Here is a 17,319-nt window from a genome sequence, read left to right as displayed (position 1 = left end):
TCCTCAGTCGCTGACAGCATATCAAAACACCCTTGCCTCAAACCGAGTGAGAGCAGGAAGAGTGACCTTTAACCTCCAACCCAATCAACCACCAACAGCAGAGAGAGACATTAGTGGATGGAACAGGAAGAATGCCCTTTAACTTCCAACCTCAACAAGCACCAACAGCAGAAAGAGAGAGAGAGGTTAGTTCAAAGAATACAGGTTCTTTATTAACCTAATTGATGATTTAAACTGCCCATCTACCCCATTTAAACTCTTGTAAGGAAAAAGAGGCTGCTCTGTTTTTCCTGCAAAATTGCATTAACTGCTGGTCTTGGATTTAATTTTCTAATACATGCAGATTTTTGAATGTTTCCCAGGTTTTGATAGGTTTAACCCCACTTTGATAGAATGCATAAAAGTGCAGGTGATATTGAGACATTAATATTATTTTGATAGCCATTATGTTAACAGTCCCCTAACTCTTTTTGTTCTGAAGTTCTTGTTCAATTTGGTATTGTAAGGAATACTGGAATGTGAGGAGTCAAGCAAGTGCTAATTAAGGATGAAGTATTATGGGTTAACTTAAGGTGAAGGGATACTGGAATGTGAGGAGTCAAGCAAGTGCTCATTAGAAATGAAGTATTATGGGTTAAATCAGGGTGAAGCTATGCTGGAATGGGAGGAAGGGTTATAAAAGTATAATAAAATAAGGATCTTCAAAACAGGATAGCAAGTAAATAGCTTTAGCAAGTCTTGGGGATTGATTAATGAGTAAAGAACAAAGACATGATATTTCCTGGCTAACAAGTTTGCAGGAAGGCACATAAACTGATAAGAAGTTAGAATCCACGTGGGCGGAATTACCTAATGCTAAACCAATTCAGGAGGCAGAAGAATGTTAGGGGGAAGGTATCTCTGTACTGAAATGAAATGTATAAAAGTTGGGTCTGCCTCAGTATCTGTGTGTATTCCCAGGGTAAGGGGAAGCACCCAACTTTGCATTGTTGTAATAGTACAATAAAAGTTCTTTGTTCTCAATTTTTGTCTCGAGCAAATTCTGTGAAGGTACTTCTGTTTCTCACAGTATCTTACTGAAGAGGTGACATCAACTTCATTACCTTTATCTGTATTTTCCGATACTTCAAAGATATTAAAAGTTAGTCAAATATCACCTCTTTTTGTAATCTGTACTGCATTCCAAAGATTCACATATTTGAGTGAGAAGTTTCTTCTTGTTGCTGATGAATTTGGTCTGTCCTTTAATTTGAATGTGAAAACCTCTGCCAGGTAGACAACTACCCTATATTCTCCCTGTAGAGTCCTCAAAGAATTATGTAACTTTCATTCTTCTAAACTCCAGAGAACCATGATCTGGTTCCCTCAGTCACTCCTCATATGACAAGTTGCCATTGTGCGAACCTGTCTGGTGTGGATTCTGTCTCAATAGCTAGGGACAACAAAATTATATAGGTAATTAATATCATTGCGAGTTGAGGAGGGCTGGAAGTGAAGAAAAGGTAGCCTTATCTCTTGAATTCCATTTTTAACAGAAAAAGGAAGCCACAAAGCCTCTCAAACCTGTAATGCTTTTCAACAACATTATGGCCAATCCTCTATCTCTCTTCCTTCTTCACTTTCCCCATTTATGTGACATTTGGAGCAGTTCCTCCAAAGGGAAGAGAGTGAGGAGAATTGTAGTTCTATGTACACTAATTATTAAGTGATCTGACTGCTCACTCCTATTACTGTTCATTATTGTGGCACTATTCAACTTGTCAAGCTTTCTGTATTGGCACAGCTCACTCATGTTATTGCATAGCAACACTGATCACACCTGCCATTATCCATTATGAGTGGGATCTTTGATCTCCTTGCCAATAACCTCATTTCACTTGATTTCCTTAGTATCTAAACATCTAACCGTTTATATCTTAAATGTACTCAGTCTGAATCTTGAATATACGAAGCCTCTTCAGCCTTCCTGGCTGGTGAATTTGATCCATTGAACATTTCTCAGATCATTCTTGAATGGCGAAACCTTTATTCTGGGTCTGTGACTCTTTTTGCAGACACCCCATCCAGTGAAATATCAACAATGTATGAAGTCTTTTTAACTCTATAAGAATTTTGTTTGTTTCAGTGATTACTTATTCTTTTAAATATGTAAGAATATAGGATGAGTTTTACCTCATACAATTTTGGGCATTGTATTCCTGTTCTGTGGAAATCCACCATCTTGAGAAACAAGCCAGTGAATCTTCATCCGTTCTACTGAAACAATCCCCTTCCTTAGGTAGATTGATCAGATGTTTTCAATATTTATGTTTTGTCTCACCAAGGGCCTAAATAATTGGAATGGAATGTCTTAGCCCCCTGTCCTCTTCCCCTGTCACATCTTAGCTCCTTTCTTTTCTTCAGCCCTCCCACCTGGTAAACTGTGCTCCCACTCTTCCTCCCTCATAACCCCCTCCCCTCTCCACCTCCTCCCCCTTTTTCTTATTCAGGCATTTGCCTGATTTTTGGCATTCCTGAAGAAGGGCTCAGAACTGAAATGTCGACCGCCTATTGCTTTACATATATGCTGCATGACTTGCCAGTTCCTCCTGCATTTTTGGGTATTGTACACAGTTGAATGGTAAAGCTTGGGTGGATAAGTGAATGTCAAATGTAAGAAGGAGAATCCATAAACATGCCCCAAAGACATGTTTCTGAAAGATCAGATTGAAGCATTGCAATCTTCTTCAGAAACCCCTACCATCAGCTGGTTTGATTCACTCCATGTTCTATCAATAAGACCATAAGACATAGGAGCAGAAATAGGCTATTCAGCCCATCGAGAAGCTAAATGCATTAAAAATGGAAAAGGCCAAGGATTTTGTCACAAATTAGCCATCATTTTAAAGATAAAGCTTCCTTTCTAATCCATCTGTTTCAGTACAGCTATGACAGTGGTGTTTATCCAACAATATACAATTTGCTCAGATAAGTTCTTTTTAGAAAAAAAGTACTAATTTAGTGAAAACAGTTACTTTTCAAATCATCAACTCACAGTTATCAGTGATCCATTGGAAGAGAGTGCTGACAATACTATCAAGTAGTGCTTGCCAATAATCTACCCGTAATCGCTACATTTGGCCTCTGCCAAGACGACTCACTCCAGCTTTTATTATTCCCTGAGTTTGAAATTCCTTATGCTAGATTGAAGTTCTTTTCTCACCTGCTTTTAGATCTTGTAAAATCTCTAATCTTTGTTTCTATTTTCTTTTTTTCTGCCCCACAACTGATTCTTTATTTGACCTTGAATCCAATTCAAATGCCTCCACAATGGCAGTCTCCAAAACATTCCTTTTAAACTGCTTCTACATCAGGTTCTTGTTGCTACTCTTCCAAATTATACTTTCCATCACTTGTCCAACCCACACCATCAAATTGATAGTGTGGCTCTTGTTACCAAATCATAGTCTTCTCTGGAACCTTTTCTCTCTTTCAATATTTCACTATGTTTCACCTCGTTTAATTTTCTAATTCTGCCCACTCTAAATAAGAACTTTTTTAGCCAGACATTGCTTTCTTCCTTCAGACTCAGCATCAACTAATTTTTCATCCTTGACACCCTCAATATCCAGTTTATCCTTTGAACAGCCATTCTCTTTTTTTAAAATTTTTTTATTTTTCACACCATAAACCACACTGACCAAGATACATACATTTTCCTTTTCAAATATATACAGTGTCATTTTCTCCCCCCCACTCCCTCCTCCCATCCCACCCTCCCTACCTCCCCCCATTCATTTAAAGTACAAAATCTAAGACACATTAAACCAGTCAAAGAATGTTGTCATTCAATAAAAATAAACAAGAAATTCCACTGAGTCAATTCTTTTCATTTCCTTCTCCTTTCGTTAATTTAGGTGGTAGATGTCCCCGGTAGGTTTTCTCTATTGTGTTTCATGTATGGCTCCCATATTTGTTCAAATATTTCAATATTATTTCTTAAATTATATGTTATTTTTTCTAATGGAATACATTTATTCATTTCTACATACCATTGTTGTATTCTCAAATTATCTTCCAATTTCCAGGTTGACATAATACATTTTTTTGCTACGGCTAGAGCTATCTTAACAAATCTTTTTTGTGCACCATCCAAATCAAGTCCAAATTCTTTATTTTTTATGTTACTTAGGAGGAAGATCTCTGGGTTTTTTGGTATATTGTGAACAGCCATTCTCAACCATTTCTTTGGCTTTGCCTCCCCCTAGGACAGTGGTTATCAACCTTATTTTCCCACTCACAGGCTACCTTAAGTAATTCCTTACTTAAGATGATGTGTGAGTGGGGAAAAAAAAAGATTGAGAACTCCCTGCCCAAGGACAATGCTCAAAGTTTATGGGACCTCTTCTCTGTGAAGCAGTCAAGTTTTGGTTTCTTTTGTATTCTCTCCTACCAACTACATAAAAAAACATTAAAAATATTGATATTACGAGATGAAAAGAAAATAAGGCTTTTTATTAAATGTGCTGTGGCCCCCCCCCATTGAGGATAGCTGCTCTTGAGTTCAATTAACATATTATTCCCTTCACCTATACTTCCTAAGGTGGATAGAAGGAATTAATATGCAGTACAGATCATCTATGATTTAATTGAATGCAGAAACAGATTTGACCTCCACCTGTCATAGTAGTCAATGGTGTCAGTTTGTTTGGATTCAAATCAGTGGTAGAATTCAGTAGGTATAAATTCAGCTCTTTGCTCTTTTTAAATATTCTTTATATGTAATATCCACAAGGAGTTAAATGATATGGTATCTGAGATTTTTATTAATGTAATTGTGTTAGTATTTATAAGTGTCAGCTCATGGTAACTATGGAAACATTATGTTCAATGTCATCAACGGAATGGCCAATTGGAGCTTGGAATCAGTAACCATGAGAGATAAAATAGACACAAAGTTATGCTCCTTATGCAACAGCAGCATTGAAAATGATGTCATTCTTCCCCTCTTATGTGCAATATTTATAAATATATCCATTATCTGTAGCAAATACATTGATTCACGCACCTTATATCTCCAAAGAATGCATCTATTTATTTGTGCAGAGAATATACATCCGTTCTTAACTCACATTCTTATCCCTGTGCTTTACTGATAGGTCGCCTAGTATGCAAGAAGTTTTTTTCACGTAACCATTAATCTTCCTGCACCTCTGGGAAAATTATATAAATCTCTATGAATGAGATGTGAGATTTAAGTTTGCTGTACTAGCAGGGTTCTTATAATTGAGGCTCATGAGTTGCATCATTTTACAACATCAAGCCCTCCATGTGGCTAAATACTGCCCTAACTCCATTCACAAATTTGTAAATAACACCACTGATGTAGGCCAGATCTGAGGTAATGATGACATGGACTACAGGAAGGAGAAAGGGAGAGAGCCTAGTGGTACAGTGTCAGGACAACAAGCTCTTCCTCAAAGTAAGCAAAATTAAGGAACTAGTCAACGACTTCAGGAAGCAGGATAGAGCACATGTCTGTAATAATTAGTGCTGATGTTAAAATGCTTTAGAAGTTATGTGTGTAAATAGCACCAACAATGTGAGCTGGTTCAACCACGCTGATAAAATTCCCAAGAAAATACACGAAAACCTCTGTTTCCTTAGATGCCTAAGGAAATTTGGCATGTCCCCAATGTCACTAACCAATTTTTATGAATGCACTATTTTAAGTATCCTGTCGAGTAACATCACAGCTTGGCATGGGCATTGATGTGCCCAAGTCTGCCAGAAACTGCAAAAAGTTATGAACTCAGCTCAACCTTCTTTCCATCGACTCTGCACTTCCCACTGTTTATTAAAAAACCCATCCCACCCCAGTCATACTCTCTTTGCCCTCATCGGGCAGATGGAACATGTGCTTCTAAATATGTACCTAAGATTCAAGGACCAATGTGGCCAAACACTTAACAATCCTTTCATTAGTAAAAAGTGATTGCTTGATCTCTTAAAGCTGACATTATCATGGCACTTACACTATTGTAACTGTATTTCACTCTGTAATGCTATATTAAGCACTTTTATTTTTACACTACTAATAGTACAAAGTGATGGGTTAACTTGACTGGATAGTACACAAACCAGTTTTTTGCTGTATCTTGGTACACATGATAATAAAATAATTGGATTTATTAAAATTATAACATCACCATTTCAGAGGCAATCTGCAACCTTGCTCATGAACATATCCAGTACCAGGTTTTTTTTCATGCCCTCCCTGATTGTTGTACTATATGCCAAACTACAACCCCATTGATAACCATTTGAGGACTGTATATCTGTAGTCCTCAATCTCTGATGGGAATTCTGCAGGCTTAGCTTGAAATGCCTGCACCTCAATTTCAACTTAGCTTGTGCCTTTGTGGCACTTTCAGTTGTATTATTTGATTCAAATTCAGATTTTATTGTCAGAGTGCATGCATGGTATCACATACAACTCTGAGATTCTTTTTCCTGCAAGCGAGGCAGAATTACCACGTATAGTCAGCGCAAAAACAAACGGACTCAACATACACATGTAAACAAATAAAGAAACTGCAATACGGAGAACAAAAACAATAAAGAACAAAAAAAAGTGAGAGTCCTTAAATGAGTCCCTGATTGAGTTTGTTGTTGAGGAGTGTGATGGTGGAGGGGGGGGGAGGGGGCAGCTGTTCCTGAACCTGGTGGTGCGAGTCTTGTGGGACCTTGTGGGACCTAGACCTTTGTAGCAGCAAGAACAGTGCATGTGCTGGGTGGTTTGGGACCTTGATGATTGCTGCTACTCTCCAACCACAGTGTTCCCTGTAGATGTTCTTGATTGAGGGGAGGGTTTTATCCATTATGTCCTGGGCTACGTCCACTACCTTTTGCAGGGCTTTTCGCTCGGGGACATTGATGTCCCTATACCAAACCATGATGCAGCCGGTCAGCACACTTTCCACCACACATCTGTCGAGATTTGCCAGGGTTTCCAATGTCACGTCAAACTGCCGCAAATTCCTGAAGTAATAGAGGTGCTTTCTTCATGGTGCTATTAGTGTGTTGGGCCCAGAAAAGATCCTCCACTTTGCTTCAAGAAAATCACAACCCCTTCACATTTTCAGAGAGTTGGCTTGATGCTTTCTGTGCCTTCCTGTGGGAGATGCAAAACTAGAACATGAAGGATGCAACACCTGCTACCCCACTTCTTCCTTCACAGCCTTCAGAATCCTAAACTGTTTGTATCAGACAGTTCTTTTTTTCCTTATTGCAACAGATCGATCCTAATTCATTGGCTTAAAACCCTGAGATTCTTTTTGCTGCAGCTGAGGCAGACTTACCATTTATTGAGAGTGCAAAAAAACTTCTTGAGTACAGTCTTTTTGGGACTATCAGAAAGTGGTAATTCTGCAGGAGAAAGAATCTCAGCATTATATGTGAGATCATGTATGTACTCTGACAATAAATCTGAATTTTAAAAGTATTTAATGGTTTATATAGTGGGAGGTTATGACTCACAAATCTAATTGAATTTTTTGAAGATGTGATAAAAAAGGTTCCAAGGACAGAGAGCTGAATGGGTAGAAAATAGGCCTCGTTGAAGAAGGCAGAGGGTAATGGTGGAAGATTGTTTTTCAGATAGGAGGCCCAAAACGAATGGTGTGCCACAGGGGTCAGTGCTGGGCCCATTGCTATAATTCATCTGTATCAGTGATTTAGATGAAAACATACATGGCATGATTAGCAAGTTTGTGGATAACACTCAAGTGACTGGTATTGTAGATAGTGAAGACAGTTGCTAAAAATTGCAGTAGGATCTTTATGATGGGCAGGGAGTAGAGGAATAGCTGCTGGCATTTAATACAGAGTAATGTGAAGTGTTTCATTTTCTGAAGTCCAATATGGGAAGGACCTACTCAGTGAATGGTAGGGATCTTACTCGGTGAATGGTAGGGATCTGAGAGTGTTGTGGAGCAGAGAGATAGGGGAGTAAGGCACATAGTATCTTGGAAAATGGCATTACAGGTAGATAGGATGGTCAAAAAAAATCTTTTAACACATTAACCTTCAACAGTCAGAGTATTGAGTATAGAAAAGAGGTCATCTTAGAGTTTGAGATACTGGTGAGGCGTATTATGTTCAGTTTTGGTCAATGTGCTACAAGAAAGATGTCAGGCTGGAGAGGGTACAGAGAAAATTTATTTATGGGAGCAATTGGGAGAGGTTGAGCAAGCTAGGGCTTTATTCAGAGCACGCAGGAGGATGAGGGGTGATCTTATACAAAATCATGAGAGGAATAGATTGGGTGAACGCAGAGAATCTTTTACTCAGAGTAGGTAATCGGTGACTTGAGGACATAAGTTTAAGGTGAGAGGGAAGAGATTTAACAGCGTCCTGAGAGGTGATATTTTTACATAGAGGGTGGTGAGTGTATGGAATGGGCTACGAGAGGAGGTGGTTGAGGCAGGAACAATTTGCAAAGATACATGGATAGTATAGGTTTAGAGAGATATGAGCAGATGGGACTAGTGTAGATGGGACAATTTGGTTGGCGTGGGCAACTTGAGCTGAAAGGCTTGTTTTCACACCATGTTTTCAAAAGGCTATTTTTTAAAAAAAAAACTAACTTTTTGCTGATGGTTTGCCAATCATTTTTTTGGGGGAAGTCCAGAGCAGATAATCTGATCTCCTCAATCATCTGAAAATTCTGTCTAGCTATGGCTACTTTGACTCCATTTTATTTGCCCTACCATTGCCTTTTTGCATTTAGCACACAATTTCTGCACCCCCAGTCCTCTTGCACATGCTTGATGGACATTAAAAACTCCATCAATTGTTCCTACTGTATTTGGAAAAGATGAAGGGAATCTGAAAGATAATCAGACCACTGGAGGGGTCGGCCTGGTGACCAGGGATGGTCAATCATTGGTTATGTGTTTATCCACCTTGATGACCTTTGTAGGTCAGTGAGAAACCTGCTTGCAATTGAAGATCTGAAGGCATAGGTTGTTTATAGAAAATGACTTCATGAGCAAGATAATGACCTTACATTGTTCATATTCTACTGTACCATGGGCCCATTTCCTCAGCTTAGTACTTACATTAACGAAGTTGATCAAAGTACAAGAGTTGGATTTGTGGAATGACCCTCATGCTGTTTTACTGTAAAATTTCTCTTGTTGACAGAACAAAGTGATTTTCAATGACATTGGGTGGAAATTCTGGATAGACTCAGGCTCAGCTACCTTTGCTCTCTTAGGATTAGCTTTGTGGAAATTGGGAAAGATATTTCAACATTGGCATTCACTTTGTTGGTTAATACTGTCCAAGGTTGAAAGATTTGTTGATAATAGCCATCTAGATATAGTGTGCATGGGACTTCGACTGCATTCTGTTTAGATGGAGGCCACATCAGTTGATAAGAAGCAATGTTTTAACTTCTTGTCAGAAGTTGTACTGTCAGAAAAAAATAGACAGATGAGTAGTAAAGTAAAAAAAAATGCTAATAGTTTAAATCCTCATTCACTCCCACCAGAATAAACCTCCTCCCACTCGCACTCATTGTATAGAATCCTAATGGACCGAACCCTCTGTTCAGTTCAGCTCCGAGTATGATGTTTTAGAAGGTGTTGTTCAATGTGTGTGTTGATCTGTAACAAGTAGATGATTAAATCAAAGTTGGAATGTGGGTTGTTGTGTGAATGTTTCAGGCAGTTTATAAATATCCATGTTCAGGAATATTGAGTCCTTAGTAGTCACCAGTTTGTCACGATTCAGCCTGAAGGACATCACCTTGTTAATTGTGGTGAATCATTGCCTGCTGTGACTAACTTTCTTACTCTGCACCTCTATGCACACTTCAGGGCAATTAAGCTGCGTTGTCAGATTTTCCAAGATTCAGTCCCCAGCAGGTCCTTGGGCTTTCTGCAATCACAGCTAATGTGTGTGTTTAAAAAAATTGGCTACTTTAAAGGTCTTGATGACTAATGTCATGGGTCCATTACCTCTTCTGGTCTTACTTATTTCTGAGTACTTTTTTGTACTTCTCAAAATGTTTCTATGGAGAATGGAACACTTGGCTAACACCATCACGCATTGTTAGCAACACACTTTGTTAATTTCCGTGGGGAATTGCACTGAGATCTAAATGGACCATATTTATGTTTCCTGACTCCAAGTCAATTCATTTAATTCAGAATAGTGGGTATTCCTGAATTAGAAACATTAAAATGCAGGCTGTGAGCTGCTGGTGTCTGTGGTTGTGGGATTCACACCAGGCAGCAGACAGCTGGAGACTGGTTTGAAACTGGATGAATGGTTGGTAGATATTGGAATTGGGGTGCAAGGGGGTGCTGAGGGCGCTGAAGGTTTCCTGATCATGTCAGAGGTTCGGATCTGGAGCTTGGGCTGCTGATGGTTTAGACTGGACTCTGTGTGTCTATGGGAGCTACAGCAGCTCTGGAGGCGAATCCATGGACACGTGACTCTGTTGGGACTCTCTTTTGCTTCTTTCTCTAATTATAAAGAGGCACCTCAGGAAATTTCTGCCGATGGCGAATCTGTCTACCTTATGGCAGATGAAAGCAAATTCCGTGTATTATTGCACTGTTTTTATTACATGACAATAAAGGAATCTTGAATCTTAAAAAGGCTGCTTGGTTCAGTGAAGTGCACCCAATTACAATGATATTTGGTGTGTTAGTGAAGTAAATAATTTGGAAAATTTCTCTTTAAAACCAAGGTTTGTGAATGTAATTTTGTATTTCATTTCTGGCTACTAGCTGTTAGTAGCTGGAAGTCAGGGGTGACTGGGATTGCATGGATGAAAAGTACAGCACAGCACTGGACAGAAACTAGCTATAGTTAGAATGTTAGTGCAGAGTGTGTAATTAAGATGCCACATCATGTTGAACACCAGGTTTATAATCACTAAGATATCTCCCTAAAAATTGTTAGTTGTTTGACTTTAGGTTCAATGATTCCAAATTATGCAGAACCACATGAACATGCTTTATTAATGGTTTGACCCCACATTCCAAGCCCAAAAAAAAATTAGAACACTAAATTATATGTAACTTTCATATTTTTCTCTAGCCCTTTCCTGGATCAATCCCAGACTAATTCTGAGACTGTGCTCTCTCTTCATGGCCCTGTGATAATCCAAGACTAATCCTATTCTACCACATACTCCTATATTAATCCTATACTAATGTACCAAATCATCTCTTTACTCATGGTCCTGTATCATTTCCAAAGTAAGCACACTGCCTTTCTTTCACCATATTATCTCCATTGCCTTGTATTAATCCAAGATTAATTTTCGTGAATGGAGAAACAGACAGAAAGAGTTTTAAGAAGTAAAATGAAAAGAACCGGTGGAAGCTAAGCTCTGAGTAATTCACAGGAGAGATTTTGGCAGTCATTAGAATTGATGATGTGTAAATAAATGATCAATGCTTAAGTACTAACATTTTGCTTCACAATCCCTTCATTAACTGTGCTCTGAGGCTCTGAAGATCAGAAATATTCACTCCCGTAGAGACCCCTACACTGCGACTCCAACTGAGAGCAACAAATCAATACACACAATGATCACACATAGCAATAATAAGGAAATAGCCAATTCTGTACTATTACTGAGTCTGTGCATAGTTATTTCAGACCTAGCATAAGGAAGGAGACCTGAGAGTCAGACTCACAATCATTTCTAATCAAATATTGAACATCATTTTGAGAGGATATGTCTCTAAGGACCATTCTCCAAAGAGATTACTGTCAACCTTTGCTCGAAAGGATACAATTAAACTTGGCTGCAAGGGAATCTATCAGCCGGTATCTCTATTTTTAAGGCAGTTCTGATTTTGATTTAGCTAAATTCTCAGTTAATAGCTCTTTCTCTCTCTATCTCTCTCTCTCTTTATCTCTTGTCTCCTACCCTCCTCTTTTTTTCTCTTACTTTTCCAATCTATTCTCTTCTTAGCCAAATTTTAGTCTGTCTATGTGCTACAATATTTCTTCAATCTACTATGCTCTTCTTCTTTTTGGCTTCATTCTCTCTTACACTCCCTGTCTCTTGTCTCTTGCACTCACAGTTAGTTACAGAATGAGAGGCTGGAAGCTTAGTTTTCCAATCTTGAGCTCAGAATTTGGATGTGGTTCTGGGATAGCTGCAAAGAGCACAGTTTGATTCACCAGGTTGCTATGCCGGTTTCCATGGCAAGGAGCAGTTGCTATTCAGATCTTCATATTGCAACCGATTTTCCATTATGTTTGTGCAATGGATATTTTGCAGACTGTTGAATGAACAAATGTTCTCACATTTAGTGTCCTTCAAATTAGTATGGTTCAATGTCCAAATTTAAATAAGAGCTGCTTGTTTGATTGATTACCAATTATTACAGGTATCTCTTCAAAGTGGAATTTTGTTTCACAGAGCTAACTTGCAATGTTACATCATTATAAAATTATTTTGTAAACCAGATAAAATAGTATTGTGATACTCCAAGAAACATTAAAAAAAAAGTGAGGATTTCTGTAGATACATAGGAAGGAAAGGCTATCAAGGGCAAATTTGGGTCCCTTAAACACATGGATAGGAGAATATAGGACCAGGAGAAAAAATTGGCTATTCAGCCCATCACGTCTGCCCTGCCATTTAATCATGCACTGATCCATTTTCCCATTCAAGCCCCATTGTCCGGCCTTATCCCCAAAGTCATTTATTTAATTTTTCACACTATGAACCATATTGACCAAAATACACATAAACATGTCCCCCTTGAATATACACAGTGTCATTTTCTCCCCTTTTTTTACCCCCTCTCCCTTCCCTCCCTCCTTCCCAACCCCTCCCTACACACTCAACGTTCAACATATATGATACATTAAAAAATGTCGTCACACAATGAAAATAAACAAGAAAATTGTGTCATCTACTTTTACCCACTGGATCAGGTCATTTCGTCTTCTTCTCATTCTGTCATTTTAGGTGGTGGAGGTCCGCGGTAGGACTTCTCTGTTGTGTCCATGTACGGTTCCCAAATTTGTTCGAATACTGTGATGTTATTTCTTAAATTATATGTTATTTTTTCCAATGGAATACATTTATTCACTGCTGTATTCTCAGGCTATCTTCTGATTTCCAGGTTGACATAATACATTTTTTTGCTACAGCTAAGGCTATCATAATAAATCTTTTTTGTGCTCCATCAAAATCGAGGCCAAGTTCTTTACTTCTTATATTACTTAGAAGAAAGATCTCTGGATTTTTTGTTATGTTGCTTTTTGTGATTTTATTTAATACCTGATTTAGATCTTACCAAAACTTTTCCACTTTCTCACATGCCCAAATTGCTTGTACTATTGTACCCGTTTCCTCCTTACAGCAAAAACATCTATCTGATACTGTTGGGTCCCATTTATTTAATTTTTGGGGTGTGATGTATAGCCTGTGTAACCAATTATATTGTATCATGCGTAACCTTGTGTTTATTGTATTTCTCATAGTTCCGGAGCATAGCTTTTCCCATGTTTCATTCTTTATCTTTATGTTTAGATCTTGTTCCCACTTTTGTTTGGGTTTACAGCTTATTTCCTCATTCTCTTTCTCTTGCAGTTTGATATACATGTTTGTTATAAATCTTTTAATTATCATTGTGTCTGTAATCACATATTCAAAATTGCTTCCTTCTGGTAACCTCAGCCTGCTTCCCAATTTGTCCTTCAAGTAGGTTTTCAGTTGGTGGTATGCAAACATTGTACCGTGAGTTACACCATATTTGTACTTCATTTGTTCAAAAGATAATAATTTATTTCCCAAAAAAAAAATTTTCTATTCTTTTGATCCCTTTTCTCTCCCATTCTCTAAAGGAAAGGTTATCTATTGTGAAAGGGATTAGTTGATTTTGCGTCAATATTAATTTTGGTAGTTTTCTACGTGAATCTTCTTCCAAATGTTGAGCAGATGGTGCAGTACTGGTGAATTCCCCTGTTGTACCAGCTTTTCATCTCACTTATACAGCGCATGCTCAGGCACCCTCTCCCCCATTCCATCTAGCTCCAATCTGGTTCTTCCCCCGCTCGACAAAAATCTGACAAGCATCCAAATTGTGCTACTCTACAACAATTCCCAAAGTTTGGTAGCTGTAAGCCTCCCCACCGTTTGTACCATTCTGCCAATCCATCCAGCGCTATCCTCGGCCTCCCCCCCCCTCCACAAGAACCTCTCTGCTAGGCGAACTGGCAACGATTGAAACAGGTATTGCATCCCCGGGAAGACATCCCCATAATCATTGATGTCCTGGCTAATCGAGAACTTATCAATCTCTGTCTTAAATATACCCAATAATCTGGCCTCCACAACTGCCTGTTGCAACAAATTCCACAGATTTGCCACTTCTATTCTAAGTGAACACTCTTCAATCCTGAAGTTGTGTTCTCTTGTCGTAGACTCTCCAACCATGGAAAACAACCTTTCTGCATCTATTCTGTACATGCTTTTCAAAATTTGAAATGTTTCAAATCCCTCTCTCATTCTCCTAAATTCTAATGAGTACAAGCCAAGATCTATCAAATGCTCCTCATATGATAACTCTTTCATTCCTGGAATCATCCTAGTGAACCTCCTTTGAAGCCTCTCCAATGTCAGCAAATCTTTTCTTAAATCAGAAGCCCAAAATACTCCAACTGAAGCCTCAACATCACATCCTTGCTCTTATATTCTATTCCTCTTGAAATGAATGCCAGCATTGCATTTACCTTCTTCACCACCATATTTTGGGGAATAAAGAAATAGTAGAAGTGTTAAACAAATACTTGCATCTGTCTTCACAGAGGAAGTCACAGAAGGTCTTCCAAAAACAAGAGAAAACCAAGTGTCCAGGGTAAATAAGGAACCAAATATTAGCAAAGGAAATACGACTAAGCAGGTTAATTAATCTGAAACAAAAACATATTGTAATGTGCTCAAAGAGCCCAGAAGATAAAGCAGCATCTGTGGAGAGAGAAAGTTGCTGCCTGATCTGGTGAATATTTGCAGGATTTTTATTCATGTTTCAGATGTCCAGCATTTTTGTTCTTTTGCTTTAATGAACCTAAAAACAGATAAATTCCAGGGTTTTAATGATCGACCTCTCATAGTTTTGAAATCCTGAAATAATTCCTGCAGATTGGAAGCTAGCAAATGTGATCTCAATAAATGAGTAACTACCAACCTTTATGCTGATATCAGTAGCAGGGAAAATATTGGAATCTATATTGAACTATATATTAGCAGGACATCTTGGAAAATATAAAATGATGCGTAGAGTCAAAGCGGGTTTTGAAACAGGAAGTCAAGTTTGACTAATACATTAATGGCCCTGTAGAGCAGGTGTGGGAAAACTAATGGATGTGGTGCATTTAGATTTTCAAGAAGTTTTCAGTTACGTTCAAAATGCGAGGTTATCCACTTGAGTAAAATAGACAGAAATGGTGAGTGATTGGGAAATGTTTATTTTTCAAGATGATTTGGGGTGTCTTTGTACACAGGTCATGAAAAGTTAATATTCAGGCAAAGTAAATGCTATGTTGACCTTTATTGCAAGAGTAGAGTGACAGTAAAAAGTCTTACAGTATTTATATGATATGGTATCTTGGTCAAGCCACGCATGGAATATTCTACATCATTTTGGTCTCCTTACCAAAAAAACTGGATATTTTTAGGAAGGAAGGACAGTGAAGATTCATAAAGCTGGCCTCTGAGATTACAGGATGAGGATAGGTTGAGGAGCCTAAGCTTTGTTGTCGGTAGTTTGGAAGAGTGGGGCATGTTCTTTTTGAAACATACAAAATTCTTGAAGGACCCTATTATAGATGTGGGGTGTTATTTGAAGGTCATTTTTGTTTGACAATCAGTAACTGATGGAGTGCCATAGGGATCAGTGGTGGAGCCTCATCTACATTACTTAGGTGAAGGGAATAAATGTACTGCCATATTTGCTGGTGTTGAAAAGATAGGTGGGGTAACAAGTTGTGATGATGACACAAAAAGCCTGCAGAAGAATTAGTTTATTGTCAGGTACATGCATACAATGTAAAAATGCACCGAAACTCTTCCTTGCTCAGCCAAACAGGCACATCAGATATACCAAAAGTACTAGTGTACATTAAATTACCACTGTATGCCAAGACAGATAAGATATTAGAACATAGCTAATGAGTACCATACAGGTATCTGATTTACAAGAAACAAGAAAGCAAATTATTCTTTAAAAAGAGTGAGATTACAAAATATGATCATACAGTGAGATCTATGGTTTCAGTACATAAAACACAAAAGATTTGCAGGCAGACATAGCAAGTAAGTTGGAAGGCAAATAGTTGTTATTGCAAGCGATATGAAATTAGGATAGATTTGAGCAATTCTATGGGATGCGGGTGAGACCGCACCTGGAGTACTTTGTACAATTTTAATCTCCATGTATAAAGATTTATTAATTTGTATGGAAGCAGCACACAAGCTTAGGAGTTGATTGTGGACTTCACAAGGGGGAAATCAGAAGAGAACACAAACCAATTCTCATCAAGAGGTCAGCATTGGAAAAGGTTAAGAACTTCAAATTCCTGGGTGTCAACATCTCTGAAGATCTGACCTGGGGTCTCCCAGTCAATGCAATCACAAGAAAGGCTTGAAGGGAGGAATTTCAGAAGATTTGGTATGTCACCAAAGATTCTTGCAAATTTCTATAGGTGGACCTTGGAGAGCTTTCTGACCGGTTGCATCACTGTCTGGTATGGAGGTGCCAATGCACAGGACAGGAAAGGGTTACAGAGAGTTGTGAACTTAGCCAGCACCATCATGGGCAGCAATCTTCACTCCTCAAGGACATCTGCAAGAGGAGGTGTCCTAAGAAAGCAGCCTCTATCCTCAAGAATTCTCACCACCCAGGCCATGCTCTCTTCACACTGCTATCATCAGGGGGAGATGCAAGACCCAGTGAGACAAAAACTGCATCTTCCCCCAGCTATCCAATTTCTGAATGGACAATGAACCACAGACACTACCTCACTTTCTATTCTTTTGTACTAATTTATTTAATTAAATTTTTAATTTATAGCAATATTTGCGCCTGTAATTCTGCTGCAAAACAATGCATTTCGTGACATGTTCATAACCATCAATTCTGATTCCGATTCTGACTGAAAAAGTTCCTAGGATGAATAAAAGGTGGGAGAAGCTTTAGCAGAGTTGGCCTGTTGTCATAAGAGTTTTGAAGAAGGGAACATTTAAGATTTTAAGTGGGATTAACAGGGTGAAATCTGAGAGGATGTTGAGGGATA

The 17,319-nt window shown here is 38.4% G+C and overlaps 1 protein-coding gene across 9 annotated transcripts in view; it reads left to right on the top strand.

The window, feature by feature from the left end:
* Nucleotides 1-17,319, top strand: part of LOC138748241 (neurofilament heavy polypeptide-like) — a 72,374-nt gene that overhangs the window by 849 nt on the left and 54,206 nt on the right. For 8 of the 9 annotated variants that reach the window (XR_011347898.1, XM_069908063.1, XM_069908066.1 and 5 more), the window contains exon 2: nt 8-185. The exons of the other annotated variant lie outside the window; for it this stretch is intronic. Coding sequence is in view for 7 of the 8 variants with exons in the window: in XM_069908063.1 (XP_069764164.1) it covers nt 132-185 (54 nt within the window). In the remaining variant the exon portion in view is untranslated. The remainder of the gene's footprint in view (nt 1-7; nt 186-17,319) is intronic. 9 annotated transcript variants of the gene reach the window in all.

This window comes from Narcine bancroftii, chromosome 13 (assembly GCF_036971445.1).
Source record: "Narcine bancroftii isolate sNarBan1 chromosome 13, sNarBan1.hap1, whole genome shotgun sequence".
NCBI lineage: Eukaryota > Metazoa > Chordata > Chondrichthyes > Torpediniformes > Narcinidae > Narcine > Narcine bancroftii.
Note: the sequence above shows the minus strand (reverse complement) of the source record. Positions and strands in the feature narration are given on the sequence as shown.